Source organism: Carex rostrata, chromosome 27 (genome assembly GCF_964058835.1).
Source record: "Carex rostrata chromosome 27, lpCarRost1.2, whole genome shotgun sequence".
Classification (NCBI taxonomy): domain Eukaryota; kingdom Viridiplantae; phylum Streptophyta; class Magnoliopsida; order Poales; family Cyperaceae; genus Carex; species Carex rostrata.
The window spans coordinates 2,147,278-2,166,222 of NC_135944.1; the positions used below are offsets into that span (position 1 = coordinate 2,147,278).

The 18,945-nt window shown below is 33.1% G+C and overlaps 2 protein-coding genes across 2 annotated transcripts; both read left to right on the forward strand.

Moving 5' to 3' along the window:
* Positions 1 to 782: 782 nt before the first annotated feature.
* LOC144544861 (potassium channel AKT1-like) lies at positions 783 to 8,474 on the forward strand. The gene is made up of 11 exons (XM_078293395.1): positions 783 to 1,038; positions 3,598 to 3,963; positions 4,054 to 4,111; positions 4,246 to 4,563; positions 4,983 to 5,228; positions 5,897 to 5,995; positions 6,096 to 6,125; positions 6,222 to 6,407; positions 6,667 to 6,867; positions 6,976 to 7,051; positions 7,349 to 8,474. Exons 1-11 carry the CDS (start codon positions 875 to 877, stop codon positions 8,149 to 8,151), a joined length of 2,547 nt encoding a protein of 848 aa, XP_078149521.1. The 5' UTR covers positions 783 to 874; the 3' UTR covers positions 8,152 to 8,474.
* Positions 8,475 to 13,548: 5,074 nt separating this feature from the next.
* On the forward strand, positions 13,549 to 17,129 carry LOC144545283 (uncharacterized). Its single transcript, XM_078293873.1, has 3 exons — positions 13,549 to 13,687; positions 15,896 to 16,371; positions 16,733 to 17,129. The coding sequence occupies exons 2-3, from the start codon at positions 16,221 to 16,223 to the stop codon at positions 16,939 to 16,941; spliced, it is 360 nt and encodes a 119-aa protein (XP_078149999.1). The 5' UTR covers positions 13,549 to 13,687; positions 15,896 to 16,220; the 3' UTR covers positions 16,942 to 17,129.
* Positions 17,130 to 18,945: the final 1,816 nt, after the last annotated feature.

The window sequence follows — 18,945 nt, forward strand, 5'->3', positions numbered from 1 at the left end:
ATAAAAGATCTTAAAGTCATTTTCATCATAATTTTTAAATTTCTTTGACTTTTTATTCAGTTACAATTCCAATAAAAAGATATTAAAGTCATTTTCATTATCATTTTTAATTTCATACTTTTTATTCAATTATGAATGTTGAAGTTAATAAACAATTATTTTCAAAAAGGCAATATTTGAATTACATTAAATACCATACTAAATAATCAATTCGGTTTATACTAGTTCAAAAACACAAAACATACACGGAATATTATACATGTTTGTTCAAAATTCTCATTAAATCAGTGTCCTGAAAAGCATACACGGCATATTATACACGCCAAGTAAGAAAACATTGTTATAAAAACATAAGAACATTATACACGGTTTTGCTATTTACAACCGTGTATAAATATGCTCCAATATTCATATAAATGTACAAGGTTTTTTTATTAGAACCGTTTATAAATGTTGTTGCACATTTTCAGAGGTTTTGAAGCGAAATAAAGAAATAATATTGTTGTTGATGTGGTGCTAGGAATAAATTGAAATGAAATTCCGAAATGAAGCGGGGTGTGAAATATTTCTAACTTAATTTCTGTTATATACAAAACATATGTAATTAAGTGGCAAGTTATTTTTTGAGATGCAGATGTTTTTAATTACTTGGTTGATTGAAATTGATTGCGTGGTGAACCAGGCCTATTCAAATTGATTCCCAGCTAGGCGCTCAAATATAAAAATCGTCTTCTCTTCTATCTCTATCTCCACAAATTCGAGGCCTCCCCGTTTCCCAAACGCCTCACTGGAAACAACTCCGATTGAACAACCTCTTTCCGAGTTGGAACTGAACTGAATTGGCCGGAGGTTTGTTACCCGTTGCAAATCGACCATGGTGTCGACTTGCTGGCCGAAAACTACTGAGGAAGATCATATATCGAGAGAAGGGAGCCATTATAGTTTAGCGAGTGGCATGCTTCCATCTCTTGGTGCCAAGAGCACCAGGACTATCAAGCTTGGTCCACTAATTATCTCTCCTTACGATCGCAGATACAGGTTTTCATTATGATTCAATCTCATAACCTCTTTCTTTCTATGCTTGTATTATTTTTGTTGACAATTAATTAGCTGTTCAAATTTTTTCTTTACCGTTTTTTTTACAAACTGATATAACAAAATAGTTTTGTTCACATGTGTGTGTTTTCTTTGGCAAGAAAGAAAAACTCTCACACTAATTCATGGTACTTGGTAGTTGCGCCTATCAACTAGTTAATGTGAAACTAGATAACTTTGGTAGATCTCAATTCTCAAGGCTATTCTATATTTCTATTTGTTTCATTTCTGTTTTATGTTTTGTTTATTTTTTATTATTTTATAAGTGGAATAATTAGTCTACGAGTTGATGTCGAAAACTTACCAGCAGTTAACTAAACAAGCACAGTTGAAAGCATAGACAAAAAATAGATATATTGGCACTATGCTGTACCAACAGTTAACTAAACAAGCACAGTTGAAAGCATCACAGATCAGGCCACAAAGCATGTAAAGTCAAACATAGACAAAAAACAACAATTAAAAAATTTCAATTAGTGTCAAATCACACTGACCTTCTCCAAAACCAAGCTAGAGCTGGGCCCACAGTATATCCACCTCTTCCACTAAATCCTTTTTTATATCTCCTACTGGCCCACATAGACCTCTAATTTCTCTAAATATGTTCTCAGTTTTCTTCAATTAATATCTGTTTATGTCATGCATGTCCTTCTATCTCTTTCCATGGTCTCCTTGATATTTTATTGATAGCATGCTATCTATTGCTTCCAAAATTGTTCTGCTGCATGACATGATTAATGATTTTTTTATTGTCCATCTGTCCTTGTTATCGTTGAATTTTGTACACAGGGACTTGAGATTTTCTATTACTGTAAAGAAGACAGTGATGTGTATATTTTTTACATTATCAATTGAGGTAGATTGGAGTGAATGTCTATTTTATTTAGAAAATAAAATGATAGGTCAACTTAACATTTGACATAGTGGTCAAACAGAATTAAATCTCTCTTAATTTATTCCCTCCAGAACTAAAGTTGCCTCTCCAAAGAGCCATTTTTGGTATTAAAAGGGAAGCTTCCTATAGTCAAAGTTCTGACAAAGAGTGAATTGATGACGTCATTTAATATATAGGAAAAACTTTCTATATATACTACTATACTAGAGTAAATCTTGGGTGGGTCGGAGAGGCTAATTTACCAGTACTGCTGAATGAATATATATAGATCACCAAAATAGATATAAAAAGGAAACATAATAAATATTAAATAGTAGGAGCCTGCGCACTCATAGTAGGAGCCTCCCAAATAAATTCCCAAACGCGTCTCAAAGTATTTAATATCTAACTTCCACTTTCCGCACTCATATTTAAGCTTTTAAAATTTTATTTATAATATTTTCAAATGTTATTTACAAGAATTTAAACCTCTATCTGCAAATAACTAAATTGTAAATTTTAACTTCTAACAACTTTTTCTTCAATTTTAAAATGTTATTTACAAGAATTTAAACCTCTATCTGCAAATAACTAAATTCTAAATTTTAACTTCTAACAACTTTTTCTTCAAGTCAAAAAAGAAAAAATTACTATCACCCACTATTTTTTTTCCTTTGATCATTCTCGTCCATTTTTCTGATGATCTGTGATGGATTTTACGAATCTAAAAATCCAAATATTTTTTACTTGATTTTATCTTTCAAATGAGATCCATGAAGAAATATTTTTGAGTTTTTTTTCAAGTCGTTATTTTTATTTTTTTTTAAAAGTAAATCTCATGAGCACTATTTAAATGTTTGACACAACTACTTTTAATGATTGTATACGAATGTTTAAATATGTGATACTATATATATCATGGACATTAGAGATTTAAACGCTTGAACATATTAGTTTAAATGGTGACATCAGAGGTTTAAATGGTTGTTGACTATGATTTAAAAGTTGGAAAATTTAAAATACTCATGGGCTTTACTTTAAAAAAAAAACATTAAAATAACTAAAAAATATTTTTTCATGAATCTTATTTGAAAGAGAAAATCTAGTAGATAACATTTGTATTTTTATATTCGTAAAATTTATCATGAATCGTCGAAAAAATTGACTAGAATAATCAGAGAAAAATAAAAAAAAGTGGGTCAAAGAAATCTTTCATTTTTTGGTTTGAAAACAAAATTAATTAGGATATAAAAAAACACAGATTTAGAATTTAGTTACTTACAGATAGAAGTTTAAATATTTATGAATAGTATTTTAAAATGTTATCAACAAAATTTTAAAAACTTGAATATGAGCATTAGAAATGGAAGTTAGTCAAAATTGAAAGGCTTTTTTTTTTTTCCGTTAAACTAGTTAGGGGATGCTCTCGGGTACGATGGCTTGGGGGCCCGGAACATTTCTCTAAATAGTAAATACCTTTTGATGCTGATACGCTTGGTTCCTCTACCAACTAATTATCTTATATAAAATATCCTTCTTTGAATATTGTAGGTATTCCTAATTCATTGCCAGTATATATATCATTATCAATTCTTGAGTTAATCCAAATTCTTTTCATCTGTTAACAGAGTATGGAAGGTGTTCCTAATTATCTTGGTGGTATACACAGCCTGGGTATCCCCATTTGAGTTCGGTTTTCTCCACCTTGCAACTGGTGCATTGGCGATAACCGATAATGTAGTTAATTTCTTCTTTGCCATCGACATCATACTGACCTTCTTTGTGGCCTATCTCAATCGCACAACCTATGTACTTGTCGATAATCGCAAGGATATTGCCTTCAAGTATCTCAAGAGTTGGTTTCTTCTAGATGTCATATCCACCATTCCTTCTGAACTTGTTCGAAAGATCCTCCCAAGGAAGCTTAAAAATTACAGTTTCTTTTCTTTATTGAGGCTGTGGCGACTCCGGAGGGTTAGTGCTCTGTTTGCGAAGTAAGACTGAAGTAAATCCCTTTTCCTGTGTGAAGTTAATTTACATATCTTTATTACTAATATTTGTTTTTTCTATTATTACTGCTATAGATTGGAGAAAAACAGAGATTATAGCTACTTCTGGGTCAGATGTGTGAAACTCATTTTTGTAAGGATTACATAAGAATTTTAACAAGATATCAAACTTCTTTCTTTTCTTCTAAACCACACCACACCACACCATCATTGCTATTTGCTTAATTTTTTTCTAAAATTTTAATTTTATTTCTCTTGATGATGTAGGTAACGCTTTTTGCCGTGCATTGTGCTGGTTGCTTTTATTACCTTTTAGCAGATCGTTATAAGGATCCAACGATGACTTGGATTGGCGCTGCCATACCAAATTTTCACAACGAGAGCCTTGCGATCCGATATGTTACTTCGATGTACTGGTCAATCACAACCGTCACCACGGTCGGCTATGGTGATTTGCATGCAGTGACTCTTGGAGAAAAAATTTTCACCATGTTCTACATGCTCTTCAATCTTGGCCTCACAGCCTATTTGATTGGTAACATGACCAACTTGGTTGTACATACCACCACCCGTACAAGAAAATATGTAAGTAGCCTCGCGACTGAAATAATATTTTAATTTACACCGACAACTCAGTTTTAACAAATAACCTTAGAATTTTGTAACTATTGCAAATAACTGCTTTGGAAAAGCTTTTTCAAGTTTCAAATCCCAGCTTGAGGGATAACTGAACTACAATATGACTAGTGATATGTTTATGAACTGTGATTTAGTTATAAGGCTAGGGTTCTTATTAAGTTGTAAATAGTTATTTCTTCATTGAGTTATATTAGCAGTTGAGGATATTTACTGACCAGTTAACTTTTTATGCGTTATACATAAACATCAGAATTTGGGTCTGGTTTGCAAACACAATTAAATGAGGGGTAATTCACAGATTTATTTAAATAAGATGCCTGTTTAAGAATTGACATTTAATTGGTTATCCTTTATGTTAAAAACAGAGAGATACAATCCAAGCAGCTATGAGTTTTGCAATAAGAAACACCCTGCCGGTACGTCTTCAAGATCAGATGATATCCCACTTAAGCTTAAAATTTCGTACCGACTCACAAGGACTCCAACAGCAAGAGACACTGGATGCACTGCCAAAGGCTATTCGCTCTAGCATCTCTCACCATCTATTCTTCGAGCTTGTTCAGAAGGCTTATTTGTTCAATGGTGTCTCCAACGACCTTCTTTTCCAACTGGTCCCACTCTCTCTCTCTCTCTACTCCTTATGCATTTTTGGTTCCTTTTAAAAAAAAAAAACAATAGGGTATTGAAAAGAAATATTCAATACATGGTTTTTCAAAATATATTGGTATTTATTTCTCTCTTTTTTTTTTTTTTTTGCTTTGTTTGATCCCTATTTTTTTTTATTCTTCATTATAGATAGAGTTAATGGTATTTTATAACTAATAGATTGAGAAGCAGCTCGTAGACCACCTGAAAAGGAATTAAGCTTAGAAAAATTGTTCTAAATAGGTGTAGCTCTGAGAAGCTGGAGGTGTTGTACAAGTTATAATCTATTTTCTAATATAACCATTGGTGTGTTATATGCTCGCTCACCTTAAAAATAGAGTTTAGTTATTGTCATTAAATTACATATATTGTCAATTTATTCGCTAATTACCATTATTTGGGTCTTTACCCGTTTTCTTAACCGGTAAAGATAGGGTATGTGTAAGCTAATATTTAATGGGTAACATTAGGTTATGGGTAAGATTAATTTTAAGTGTATGAAAATGCCTCCACCTGACCCATACCATATATACCTATTGACACCCCTAATCATTGAAAGAGATGGACATATCAATATAAAATATTAATGTAGATTATCATTTTACTTTTCTTTTATGATCACCCCCAATCTTAGGTTGCTGAGATGAAAGCTGAATATTTTGCTCCAAGAGAAGATGTAATTTTGCAAAATGAGGCTCCTACTGATTTCTACATCCTAGTGACAGGAAGAGTGGTAAATGATACAAATATTGAATGAAGTTCAGTGAATAATAATTTTGAATTTTTATATTATTAGTTCATCAGATTCAGTGATTCTCTATTTATTTTTTCAGGACCTAATCGACCAAAGAGATAATGAACGGGTAAGAATCTATATAAATTGCATTTTTGAAATTAAAATTTGAATAATAGAAAAATGTAACTGAAGTCAATTTGGAATATTATTATGAAAATTGCAGATTGTAACAACAGCGAAAAGCGGTGATTTGGTAGGAGAAATTGGGGTTCTTTGTTACAAACCGCAATTGTTTACGGTTCGGACCCGAACATTGACCCAGCTTCTGCGACTCAACCGAGCCATCTTTCTTAATTTGATTCAATCAAATGTGGTCGAAGGCACCATAATCATCAATAATTTACTTCAGGTTTGTTATCAGTACAAAATCTAAAAAACCAAGAAGCTTTTATTAGTGTCTGTATTAAACCATAGTTAATTATGTACCACTAAGAGTATAGCTGTACCTTTACTGCTGTATGCTACTTTTAGGCATATAAATCAATCAGCAACCACAATTGTATGGTCTGATAACAGAGGGTTTTGACCTCAATTTTCTTGTGAAATCTAAGCTTTGTTAATATCTTACTTTTTTATTTAATAGACCTAATATAATATTTTTTTTGTAGCACCTGAAAGAACGAACAGATATGGACCCAGCCATCAGCACTGTGTTGAAAGAGATAGAAACTATGGTGACACGTGGACGGCTGGATATGCCTCTCACTCTTACCTTTGCTGTGGTTAGAGCCGATTTTAGTTTATTGCAACAACTCTTGAGACGTGGCCTTGACCCAAATGAATGCGACAATGACTATCACAGCCCACTGGTAAGAAATGCAAACCTTGTTTGATCATGTTTTTTATATTATGTCAGGCTTATAGCCTTATATACATTGTTTGATTATGTTTTTTTTATTCCAAACAATTCAATATAGCATATAGCGGCTTCAATGGGGAATGAGCAATGTGTGCGTCTCCTTTTACAGTTTGGTGCTGATCCAAATTGCAGAGGTAATTAAGCTAATAACTTTTGGTTGCCTTAGTTACAGCTCTGCTCTTAGATTGTCCTGTGTAACTGTTTTAGAAATTAACCTCTGATTGTGCACTTGGCCACAGTAAGTGACATCAATAAGAGATAATTATTAGTTGGTTCGTATCATTTAAGTCCGCTCCATATCAATCATTACTGACTAAATATGTTAATACAGTGCGAGCTAAAAAAATGAGTTACAGCTTAATTCATAACATTTCATGTAATATTTGTTTCCCGGTTCATGATGAAATGTATTTCGTTAATTCAATTCACAGATGCTTATGGAAAAGTCCCATTAGGGGAGGCCATAATTGCATCGCACGAGACAGTAGCCCAAGTTCTTTTCTACAATGGAGCTACTCTATCAGCCGAGGACAGTGGTGTCTATGCATGTATTGCTGCGGAACAAAATAAAAAAGGCTTACTTGAAAACATAATAAAATACGGAGGAGATGTATCTGCAAAAAACAAAGATGGAGACACTGCATTGCATAAAGCAGTTTGTGATGCTAACATTGAACTCGTTGAGTTCTTATTGGATAATGGATGCGATATGGACACACCCAATAATTACGGTTTGACCCCACGACAGCTAGCCGACCAACAAAGCCATGAGGATATTAAATCTCTATTTGAGGCGAGAAAAAAACATAGCACCACAGAAAAAAGTACCAAAGTTACTCCAGGGTTAATTACTAGATACAAATCGGAACCAGTGATGAGACATGTACAGATGGCTGAGGATAATACTGGCACTACAAGTACTACAAGAGCGAACTTTAACAACTCTGTTTTTGGTATTCTTTCCTTGGCAAAGCCTCCTGAGGTAGCTTCTGGTTTTGACAACCAGAGAATCGGTCATGGCGGAGCACGGATTACAATAAGTTGTCCTAAGAAGGGTAAAGGTGCGAGCAAGTTGGTGCTTTTGCCTGAGTCAATCGACGATCTTCTAAGAGTTGGTGAGATCAAATTTGGATTTGCACCCACTAGGGTTTTGACGATAAATGGAGCTGAGATCAATGATGTCACTGTAATAAGGGATGGGGACCACATTGTGCTAGCTGGCAGTGATGATTGAGGAAATGTTGCATGCATGGTTGATAATTTGTAAATTGGTTAGTTAAATTAATGTTTTGTTTGTTTCTGAAACTGTTGTTTGGGTGATGTTCAGTTGAAGAGAGTGTACAGGGTGTTTTGTGTTGAGGGAATAATGACGGTCACAAGGGAAGACCAAGGCTATTGACCATGCCTCATGGTTGTACTGTACTAAATGTAAAGATCAAGTTAAAGATAAAAGAGCTTTTCAATTTCAAGCTTGACGCCCTTTTTTTGGTGCATTTTTCACTTAAATAACTAATCACTGTCATTTCAATATTCTGAATGAATTCATGCCATGCATAATACAAGAGCTTCTTTGAGTGCATTTGAGTTTTAACAACAGTTATAGGTTTTGGGTTATGACAACAAAACAATTTGACTTATTAATAATTTTATATTAAGATGGTTTGCTTTGTTGGCTTTCTGTAAGGCTGTGCTCCATGAAGAAAGGAGGAAGAGGAAAGAAGAGGGCAGGGTATATTACAAAAATCTGTCACTATTTGTGAGGGTAAAAATATTTTTTTTCTATGGTATTTTTGCGGATACTCTTGTCGGTAATACTAATACATATAGAAACAACACTTTTTTGTTGAAAATAGTCACTTTTTACCCTTGCGGATAGTAACTTATTTTTATAGTATGATAACTTCCTCTACACTCTGATTTGTATAATTTGTATATATTCACCTCCTTTTCATTCTCTTTCCCTCTCTACTCATAAAAAAACACGGAAGCAAGTAAATAAAGTCCGATCAGATCCGGTCACTACTGATCCTCTCCCTCTTCCAAAGCAGAACCTAAAGTGACAGCCCCTCTTCCTTTTTCTCTCTTTGTGGACGTGTGTTCAGATGTATCAGATTTTAGGTCTAATTCAAATCCGAATTAGTGCTTCTCATTTTAATATGGTGTAACCGAAAAACAACAGCAATAGTTATGTTTATAACCCATTATACTTTTTCGTTCACATCTATTAGGTTGCACCTGTTAAGATGCAACTATTCACATTGCACCTATTCCGATCTATGATGCATGATACATTAATTTTTAAAAATGTAAAATACTATACCTCTATTATATATATTAATTTTTATTATTTTATATATTGTATTTGAAGAGAGTTCCAATACTTCATACTTTTCATACCTCATCATACCTCATATATATTTATATATTTGTTTTTAAAGTCCAAACTACCGATCCGTACCACTCAACATGATATCCATATAAAATATACTTGGAGACCAAATTTTATAATTTTTGGATTTTTTTTTACTATTTTTTTAATAGATAAAAATTTATTTTTTTGAACAGTCCATAAACAATAATTTTGTACCTATCTTAAAAAATAAATAAAACAATTCCAAAAATTATAAAATTTCATCTCCAAGTATATTTTTGAGTATGGATATCATGTTTAGTGATTTATATCGACAATTTAGGTTTTGAAAACAAATATATTAAATATGAGGCATGAGGAGGTATGAAAGACATGAGGTATTGGAATCTTTCTCATTGTATTTAGATAATTATAACTTAAATCAAATTTGCACAAAAAATTAAAGGCTTAATCTAGAATAGTGGTTAAAGGTTTTGATGCTCAACCGAACTTTCCACGTTTGAAAATGTAGGGTGTAATCCGGTGTCACCAAAAGAGGTGTAAGTGGATCCCTCGTTTTAATAAATATTGTGATGTTATTGTTCAATGAGTAGGGTTAAAATGCCTCATTATTCCCCAACATCGTTTATCTCTATTTTCAAAGTTTAAACAGTCTATCCGAACCACTCAATATGCAGATCTTCATAGTAAAACGTGCTTGGATATAAAATTTTATATTTCTTGAAATTTTATGCTATTTTTTAAGATAGATACGAAATCATTGTTTTTAAAAGATTATGGACCATTCAAAAATAGTAATTTTGTAACTTTCTAAACAATTTGAAGCACATTTTAATATGAAGATCATGTCGAACGGTTTAGATCGATTATTTCGACTTTGAAAATAGAGATAAGAATGTTGGGACATAATGGAGCACAAAACTAATGGGGTATTTTAACTCTACTCATGATTCACTTTAATTTAATTATATATATAATTAATTATTAATAAGAATATTTGTGTTGATACCGGACATTCTAGAAAAAAAAATTATAATATTTTACAATAATTTGTACGGTACAATCGAACATTTATGTCAACAACTTTTCATAACCATATTACAGTACTGGATATCCATGGGTATGAGTTTTTGTAAATTAATTTTCTATAAGTTCCTATGTTTATAAAATCTCATTCAAAATTTAGAAGCAATCGAATAAGCCCTATATGTTTATATTCGTAAAACAGTAATTTATATTTAAGAGTTAGTTGACATATTTGTCAAAAAAAAAGAATTAATTCACGTAAAAATAGCAGTGTGCATCAGAAATCAACAACAATCTTAGGTCCTTCGAAACTTGAATCTTCTAACTCCTCATTGTTAATGGTTTGAAGTATTTTTGGTCAAAACCGAAAGTAGAGAGGTATTGCGGTAAGTTTGGTAATAAATTCAATATTTATTCTATTGGTTCTATGGTAAGAAACAGATAGAAAAAATTGTTTATTTTATTCTATCGGTTCAGAACAATGAACCGTTAGAAGAAATTTAACTTTTTCTCTTATAACCTATAGATGAAGTGTCACATTAGTTCTATCAATTCTACACTTAGAACCGATAGATAGAAGAAGATGACCTTATTCCATCTGTATTTTTACTGTAGAATCTATATAATAAGTGTCACAATTATTCCATCGGTTCTAAACTTGGAACAGATAGATTAAGTTTATCAACTTCTAATATTGGTTCTAAACTTGAAACCGATAGAAGAAGACCATTTTGAATTCTTACTTAACCGAAATTTCAGTAATTTTCACTAAGTTCCCGCTCCTCAAAAACACTTACCCTTTCTCATCATCAGGATCATCTTTTCTTCCATATCTCGAGTGCTCTCTTCTCATCTCGTGTCCTCTCTTCTCCCATATCTGATTCTCTCAAAACCCTAGCTGTTTTCTCTCAGATCTGATTCTCTCAAACCCTAGTCACGTCTCCTAAATCTGATCATCTCAAACCCTAATCGCTTGGTAAAGATAGGTCGATTTGAGCGCTGAATTTATAACTTACAAAGATTTTTTGTCTAATCAGTTTGTTCTTTTGAAATAGTGTGGGGTTGTTACTCGTTGGCATAATAATGTAATTCTATATATGTTCCATAATTTCTTAGTCGATTTGATCGCTGGTTTTATAACTTCTATGATTTATCTATCTAATCACTTTTGTCTTTTAAAATAGTGTGGAATTGTTACTCATTGGCATAACGAAGATAATTTTTTTGCATTTGAAATCAGTTATATAATTTACTGTCATTAATTAGAAACTTCAATTACAGTTTTGAGGTCCTAAACGATATTAATTAGTTTCTTTTTTCTGTAGTAGTACAACTCACTCTCTTGCCTTGTTGTCAATATCATAAACAAAAATGATAACTTTTATTTGTTTTTATTTTCTCATTGATATATATGGGAATAAAAATGATAACTTTTTTTTTCTCTCATTTTGTAGATTCGCTTTGAACAAGTGATGAAGAATGTCTTTAATTCAAACCCCCAAAAAAAGAAACCGCAAAGCACAGATAATATATTTGCATTTTAATGGGACTAATATGACAAATCTACAATTAATTTGTGGGAGAAAAAAACCTAGCCCACTTGATATAAATCTGTCGATAACCTCTAGACACGCTTCGCCTCCTTTCCCACTTCGCTCACTTGACCCTAGTTTCACATAATCAAAATGAACTAGCGATGGAGATTGGAAAGGCCATGGTCGTAGAATCCAATCCCTACGGATCGGGTTCTTATACTAGGGACAAGGAGATTAGAGATGCAGAGATTGTACCGGGTTTGTTCTCCTCTGAGTGCCTCGTCATGATTCCTGGCTGTGATCAGGTGCATATTTTCTATACTGCATCTTTTTATTCTTAATTAGTTTCTACTAGTAGCAACAACAAATATAGTCGATAATTTTTTTGACAATTGATCCCAATCTCCATTTGCAACACGAAATTCAAAGCTGATCAATACTTGCATAAAAGTTCCTTACTGAGACTGACCAATTAATACAAGTCTTCAGACTAGAACATCTATAATCAATACGTACACAGATCAAAATGACAACTTGTCTACTAATATGTACATAGATCAAACGGAACCTTTCATTTATTTATTTTTCCAAAATTGAATTATTAGCAGGGAGGTTTGGATCTCATTGAGGCTACTTTACATCAAAAGGTTGTATTTGTTAAAGATCATTCGAGATAAATCGAACCATCCAAATTAAATTCTGATGAGTACCGAAATTTCTCTTATGTGAACACTATATGGATTTCATTTCATGAGAGAATGGCTGGTTTTCGACCATTGGTCTATGGTTGGCTCACCACGCCAATCATGACTCTCCTCCTTTACCCTGGCTTGGGACAGGCTGTGCAGAAGTTAATTATTTAGGCAGAGTTATATGTGAACACTATATTATATGTTTAATAAAATCCTATATTTTTTTTTTAAATTTCCATTCAATATACATTTTTTTTATGTCTTACAGGTTCAATGAATCCATTTATTTCAAATGTATATACTATAAATGCAAATAAATAGTTTCTTCAATTCAGTGGAATCATTCTTTGATTGTTGCTGAAGCCATTTAATTTTAAAGATACACTACATAAATGATATTGTATATATTGTAGCATTGAATTGTTTGTGGCCCTTTATGAGTGATTATATCTCCTAATGCTTCGCAAACAAAATTGAGGAATAAAATTTTATACATGAAATTGTAAATTCTTCTATGTTATTAAGGGATCTAAAGCAATCGAGCAATCACCTTTTAAAGCAATCGAGATAAATTAATTTTAATAACCTCGTCTATTTTAAATTAATTTTGATATCTCATTTCCATTTTCACGAAGCAATCAATATTTTTTTTCCTAATTACCTTTGTTGCTATATATGTTCAATTATTATTTTCTTTTAAAATAATGCTGCAAAATGAGCAATTAAGGAAATAGTATAACCTATTAAAATATATAAAAAGGTTTATTATTATCTTCACTACAGAAGGTCGTGGCAGAATATTGTTGGATTAACTGTTTCCATAATTTTGTTGTCATTTGCAATCCGCATATCCCGCAATCCTTTTCTGAGATTCATCTACTATTGGATTGAATTAGTTTACATGCCCTTCAACTGTTTTTCTTAGATGATGTAATGCATACAATTCAAGTATTGTTAAAAGAAAATTACTTCAAATTATATTAGTTGATAACTTAATTCATTTGTTTTTATATTTATTACGTGGATTTATTATTGGCATCAATATTGTAACACAAATTTGTTGTAATTATGCAGAAATATGACATTTCACTTTGGCATGAGTGGTTTAGGAAATGTGGACCATTTGTTACAGGCTTCAGCTTCTAGGTATGTTGAATTTCATCATTTTCTCATTTCACTACTTTAGCCGTAGTCTTGATATTGTATTGGTTTCTAATTATTGCATTTAGGGAATCAAATAAATTCTAAATTCCAAAATATATGAACGTATTTAGACAGTTCTAAGTGCTTCAGTACATGCTTTCAAGGCTGCCTGAATGCATGACTACAATGTGAGGTTCTGTATACACACATCTTCATGCATTCAGAAATTTACCTTAATACAGTCATAAACCATGTGTTAATTTTGTATAAGTTGGAAAATCATATTTCATTGGATCTATATATCCAAAATTAAGGCCCATTTGGACTTTAATAGATTATTTAATTCTCAATTTTTTTTAATAATAACAAATCCCTTTCATGCCAACTTTTAATATTTCATAATTATCTACAAATAATCTCAGGGTTTGTGTAAGAATCTGACAATTTATAACCTCTTTACATCACCTCTGCTTTTTGTTTTTTTCAATTTTTAATCATCTTTCATCATTCATCTCTTGAGTTAGTTTGCTTTTTGCAAAATTATTTCCATCCCTTCTGCCATTACTTCTCTCATCCTATAACACTCAATTATTTTCTATAGAGATAATCTGTCGTCGATGTTTTTTGGTGTTCTACACAATTTCTATCTCGATCTTTCAAATAGTAACTTGATGAAAATAAGACAGTATTTGTGAGGGTAAAAAGTGACTTTTCGCAACGGAGTACCGTCATAAATGTGTTTTTTTTCCTCGCGAACGAGCGATGGAGATACGAGATACTACGGTATTGGAATCCAATCACTATAGATCCATCCTCTCTTTGAGTACCTCATCAGGATTGGGTTCTTAGTCTAGGGGCAAGAAGATCGGAGAGGCGAAGAAAGATCTGAATTCCCTCATTCAGTCTGATCCATCTATGGCCAGATTTAGCCCGATCCATCTATGTCCAGATTGATGGCTGTAGGCACCATTTTTGCCGGATAAGGTTATGTTCCTGGCCTTTGTGAACCATCTGACATGAGTAACTTATATAACACATGTGAAACATACATTATCAAGTATTTACTTATAGACCAAATCTAATCAAATAAATTGAAAGTGAAATAAAACTGAACCCTAACACTATTAATACTTGGTCCGCCGCCGCTTAAAAAATCGAACTCTTTATACGCACTTCAATTCTATTGGCCTGCCGCCGCCGCCGCCAGAGATAGATATATCTAAGTTGGAAGTTTTGGCTGCACGGATATTACATCTACGACCAGGAGGTCACAGATTTGAAGTATTTTTGTCCTTGATTTCTGCTCAAAAATTTCAGATATCCACTTTCCGAAGTTACAAAATAATAAGTAAGTTTTGATTATACCAATTAGAAACTTTGAATTAAAGCTTAGAATATTAGATAAATAATCAACCTTCTATCCTACCTCTACACTTTTCACTGTGTAATGACTCTGTGATAATTGGGTTCTTGATGTTTGTCCTTTAGATGCTTCACTTCCGCAACTGTGTCAACTATGCATTGGCCACAAAGGACAAAGATTACAGAAAAATAGATAGCAAAGGGCAAGAGCACGATTGGTGGGCCCAAAAACTAACTGAAAGCTTATTAAACATTTCTAATTCGGGAAAGGTTGGGAGGGGTCAAGTGACGCACCTTGTCTTGTGGGTGATAAATTTAAGAAAGTTAAAATTGTCGGTAGAGAGAGAGAATCTGAATTTCTGTGGGATGATCAAAGGGAGATGAATGAAAATATATATATCTGGGTCAATTACACAGTCACCAGTATAACTGCATAAGTTCATACATTCCTCCATGTATGCAGAGCTGATACAGTGATATTGACCACGTATATATGACTAACTTGTCACTATTTATCCAGTGGGAATGGGGCCTGATTAGGTGCCATCAGTATGTTATCATTGGTTTGTACGTACTTTCTATGAAGTGCGTGCAATTTTGCAAGTTTCATCACAAAATCCACAGGTGATCATTTCAGAATTCATACAATTTCAATTTTAAAAACCTCATCTTCAAATTCATTGCACTCATCATTGAGGTTGGGTTCATCTCAAGGTTGATGTGTATTTGCACAATTAATTTTAGCATTGTCAATTCCCTTTTTCTTGGACACAATTAGTAGCATGGACAACAAACTGACTTTCTTCCTTTTTTATTCTTTTTTCTATTGCTTTAATTTCTCTTTTTTAGCCGATATCCAAGGAGAAGATATGGCAAACCAGCCTTTTAATAGGGCACAAATGGAACAAGGCATACAGGCACTTCGCGAGAATTGGGGCCGTGTGCAGTATCGGAGAACAGAGGGCACCAGCCAGAATAATTTGGTTGCTACAATTTCCGGTGCAGGAGGAGAAAATAACAATAAAGAATCCCGCAATATTGAAAAATCTCGGGAAATGTTGGAGAAGGCCAGAATATATTTGGCAAAAAATGCGCCCCAAGAGGATAGGCAACAAATATCACGGTGTTCGACAACAGTGGGAAATCAAAGCCAAGAGAGCACATACCACCGCCAATGAAAAAGCCGAGAAATGATGGTGAAGGGAGAAGAGCCTCCTCAATTATTGAAAAGAGGGAGGTCGATAGAAGTGAGGATGTGAAGGCTGAGATTCAATCTCTGGTGAAGCACAGTCTGTCTGCAATGGACAAAAATAAAAAGAAACTAGGTACGTACATTTTTCTTCAGTTTATTTTTGAAGATTTTGATTTTTTTTTTATGTTGTTCGTTATCTAATTGGAATTATCAAAGTTTTTCAGTCAAAATTTTTAGCATGTCTCAAGAATATTTGATATATTCCATCATTTTCGTTGAATGTACTGTATCATGTGATATAAGATTAATAATCTTATAATAGAATGGAACATACTGGTAATTCGGATTCATCCTTGACTTCCCAACATACTCTATAATTTTCAAATATTTTTTGTGCTGCTAATCAAGATAGCAACACTTGTTTGGCTGAACACATAAATATGATATCTTGACTGTCCTGTTCATATTTACTGATCGAGATAATTCAACTTTAGGCTCAAATGGGTACAAGGAAGTCGCCAGGGCTTCGACCCACACCATTTTGGCTGCATATGGATATGAGCACCATCAAGCATTATTGTTCTCTCGGCCCCTTTGCAACCACAACAAGGATATGCCCAATTTGGTGCCATCTTTCTGCCGTGACTGCTTCAGCACTTTCGTGAGGCAGGTCGTCAAGTCTGTCTTGTTGGAGAAGATGTGATGGCATACGTTGGCCTTTTACTTATTTGTCATTTTTTATTATGTTTATATCTTCTTTGTTTGTTGGTTCTAAAATGAGAGAAACTCTTGAGTCTTGATTGCACCATGTAGATAAATTTTAAATTGGTCCAATATAATCAATATTAAGGAACTTGTATTATGTAATGTTATGATTGTGGCTTGATAAATTAGGTACAAAACTCTATACTATATTATTATACTTGACAACTTTCAATGTGTTGTTATTATATAATATCCATGGTATATGTGGACAACTTTTGATAATGCAATGCTGTCCTCCAATCCTCGAAAAACTACTCAGGAAGTCAAATTAGTCCCTGCTTCAATGGAGCAAGAGGCAATTATTCAGAACTGTTTTCTCCCAAATCAACAGATGATGGGGGCTGATTTACGGTACAGTGCTTCAGTTCTAGATCTTGTAGTTGGTCCGTGTTGAAGTGAAGGTTCGACAATAAAACATCAGCAGTGTTAAGATCAACGGGAGAAATGAATCTGCACTTGGAGCTCTCTACTAGAGAGGAGCACGTCTAACAACCACAACATCCTGCGGGTCTTCAGGTCCATACCTCCGATTACCAAAATAATCTTTCTATTATTTACTTTAGTTTGATCCATTGGTTGAACCTCTAATTGTCCATTTGTTTTAATATATTTGACATCAACACCATATTATGGTCATTCAAGTAAGTATAGTATTAGTCGAGATGTTATTTACTCTGATATATGTAGCATGGAGACCAAATTGGTAGTGCCAGTTAATGAGTTCTCAGAAAAAAAAAATTTAACTTCTAGTGAATCAGTTATATTAATGTACAATGCAAAATAGTTGATATTGGTTGTACCGTGATCTTTACCGTTCTTAATTATGCATTTTGAATCAAATTTAGGAATTCACTATGACAGAAGAGCAGATAGGTCACAAGTTTCCCTGCTTCATTGGTGTGTTAAATACTATGCCAGATGAACATATTGATGGATATTATCCACAAAAAAGGTACTTGTAGTTTATGTTACCTAAGATATCACAATAAGATGAACTAGATCCTAGAAATTAAATAAGCCTTTTTCTGGCATGGTAGTGTGTTTAGCTCAAGGATTACAGTACATTTTTAGGTGCTGGTATGTACCAGTACTTTACCTAACTTGAAGATTAGCATGATTAGTCTGTCTTCTTGATTTTGCTAATTGTGATTTGAAAATTTAGTACTTGGAACGAAAGATGAACATGCATGGTAGCAGATGCTTTGAGTAGAAAGAGACCAAGTAATTTAGCGTAAAGTATTACCAAGGAGAAAGAATTAACAATTAAATGAGACAGATGAATTTTACAGCCGTTGTCAGTATTTTCAAGAAAAAAAGACAGATGAATTTAGGGATTAACATCTCACCTACATTAGTTCAAGAAGGAACCACGGAGACAAAGGAAATTATAACTCTTGCGGTTATCATTATGCAAGCAGATCTAAGGAGGAGAAAGTAAGAAACATCAATGTAGCCAAGTTGATGCGCAACACATGAAATATCGTGAAATGTTACAAGTAAATTCGAACTCCCAATTCAAGAAAGGAGAAGACTGATTACTCCACTTTGACAAGGGAGTATGCATATCGGATAACTCGAAGCTAAAAAAAGGAAATCTGATTAGAGTTTCACGAATCAGGATACTCCATACACCCGGGAAAACTGAAGATGTATAAGGATTTTCAAAAAATCTAAAAAATGTAAACTTTTATCTCTAAACACATTTTAATATAATTATCATGTTGAACGGTTTGAATCGACTGTTTGGACCTTTAAAATTGCAAAATCGAATTGTTGTAAAATGTTGTAAGTGAATCTCTCCTCGTGTATATATATATAACAAAGAGTAATATAAGTATGAGGAGGGTTCAAATGCCTCATGTTTTTGTGCCTCCATCATGCCTCCATCTCTTTCCATCATTTTCAAAGTTCAAACAGTCGATCCGAACCGCTCAACCTAACC

Bases quoted from the DNA above. Each gene is read 5' to 3' on its own strand.
- LOC144544861 (XM_078293395.1), top strand. From the start codon at position 875: ATGGTGTCGACTTGCTGGCCGAAAACTACTGAGGAAGATCATATATCG. The intron at 4,112-4,245 runs GTAAGGATTACA...TTGATGATGTAG, and splicing joins GATGTGTGAAACTCATTTTT to GTAACGCTTTTTGCCGTGCA. The intron at 6,126-6,221 runs GTAAGAATCTAT...TGAAAATTGCAG, and splicing joins ACCAAAGAGATAATGAACGG to ATTGTAACAACAGCGAAAAG.
- LOC144545283 (XM_078293873.1), top strand. From the start codon at position 16,221: ATGAAAAAGCCGAGAAATGATGGTGAAGGGAGAAGAGCCTCCTCAATT. The intron at 16,372-16,732 runs GTACGTACATTT...ATTCAACTTTAG, and splicing joins CAAAAATAAAAAGAAACTAG to GCTCAAATGGGTACAAGGAA.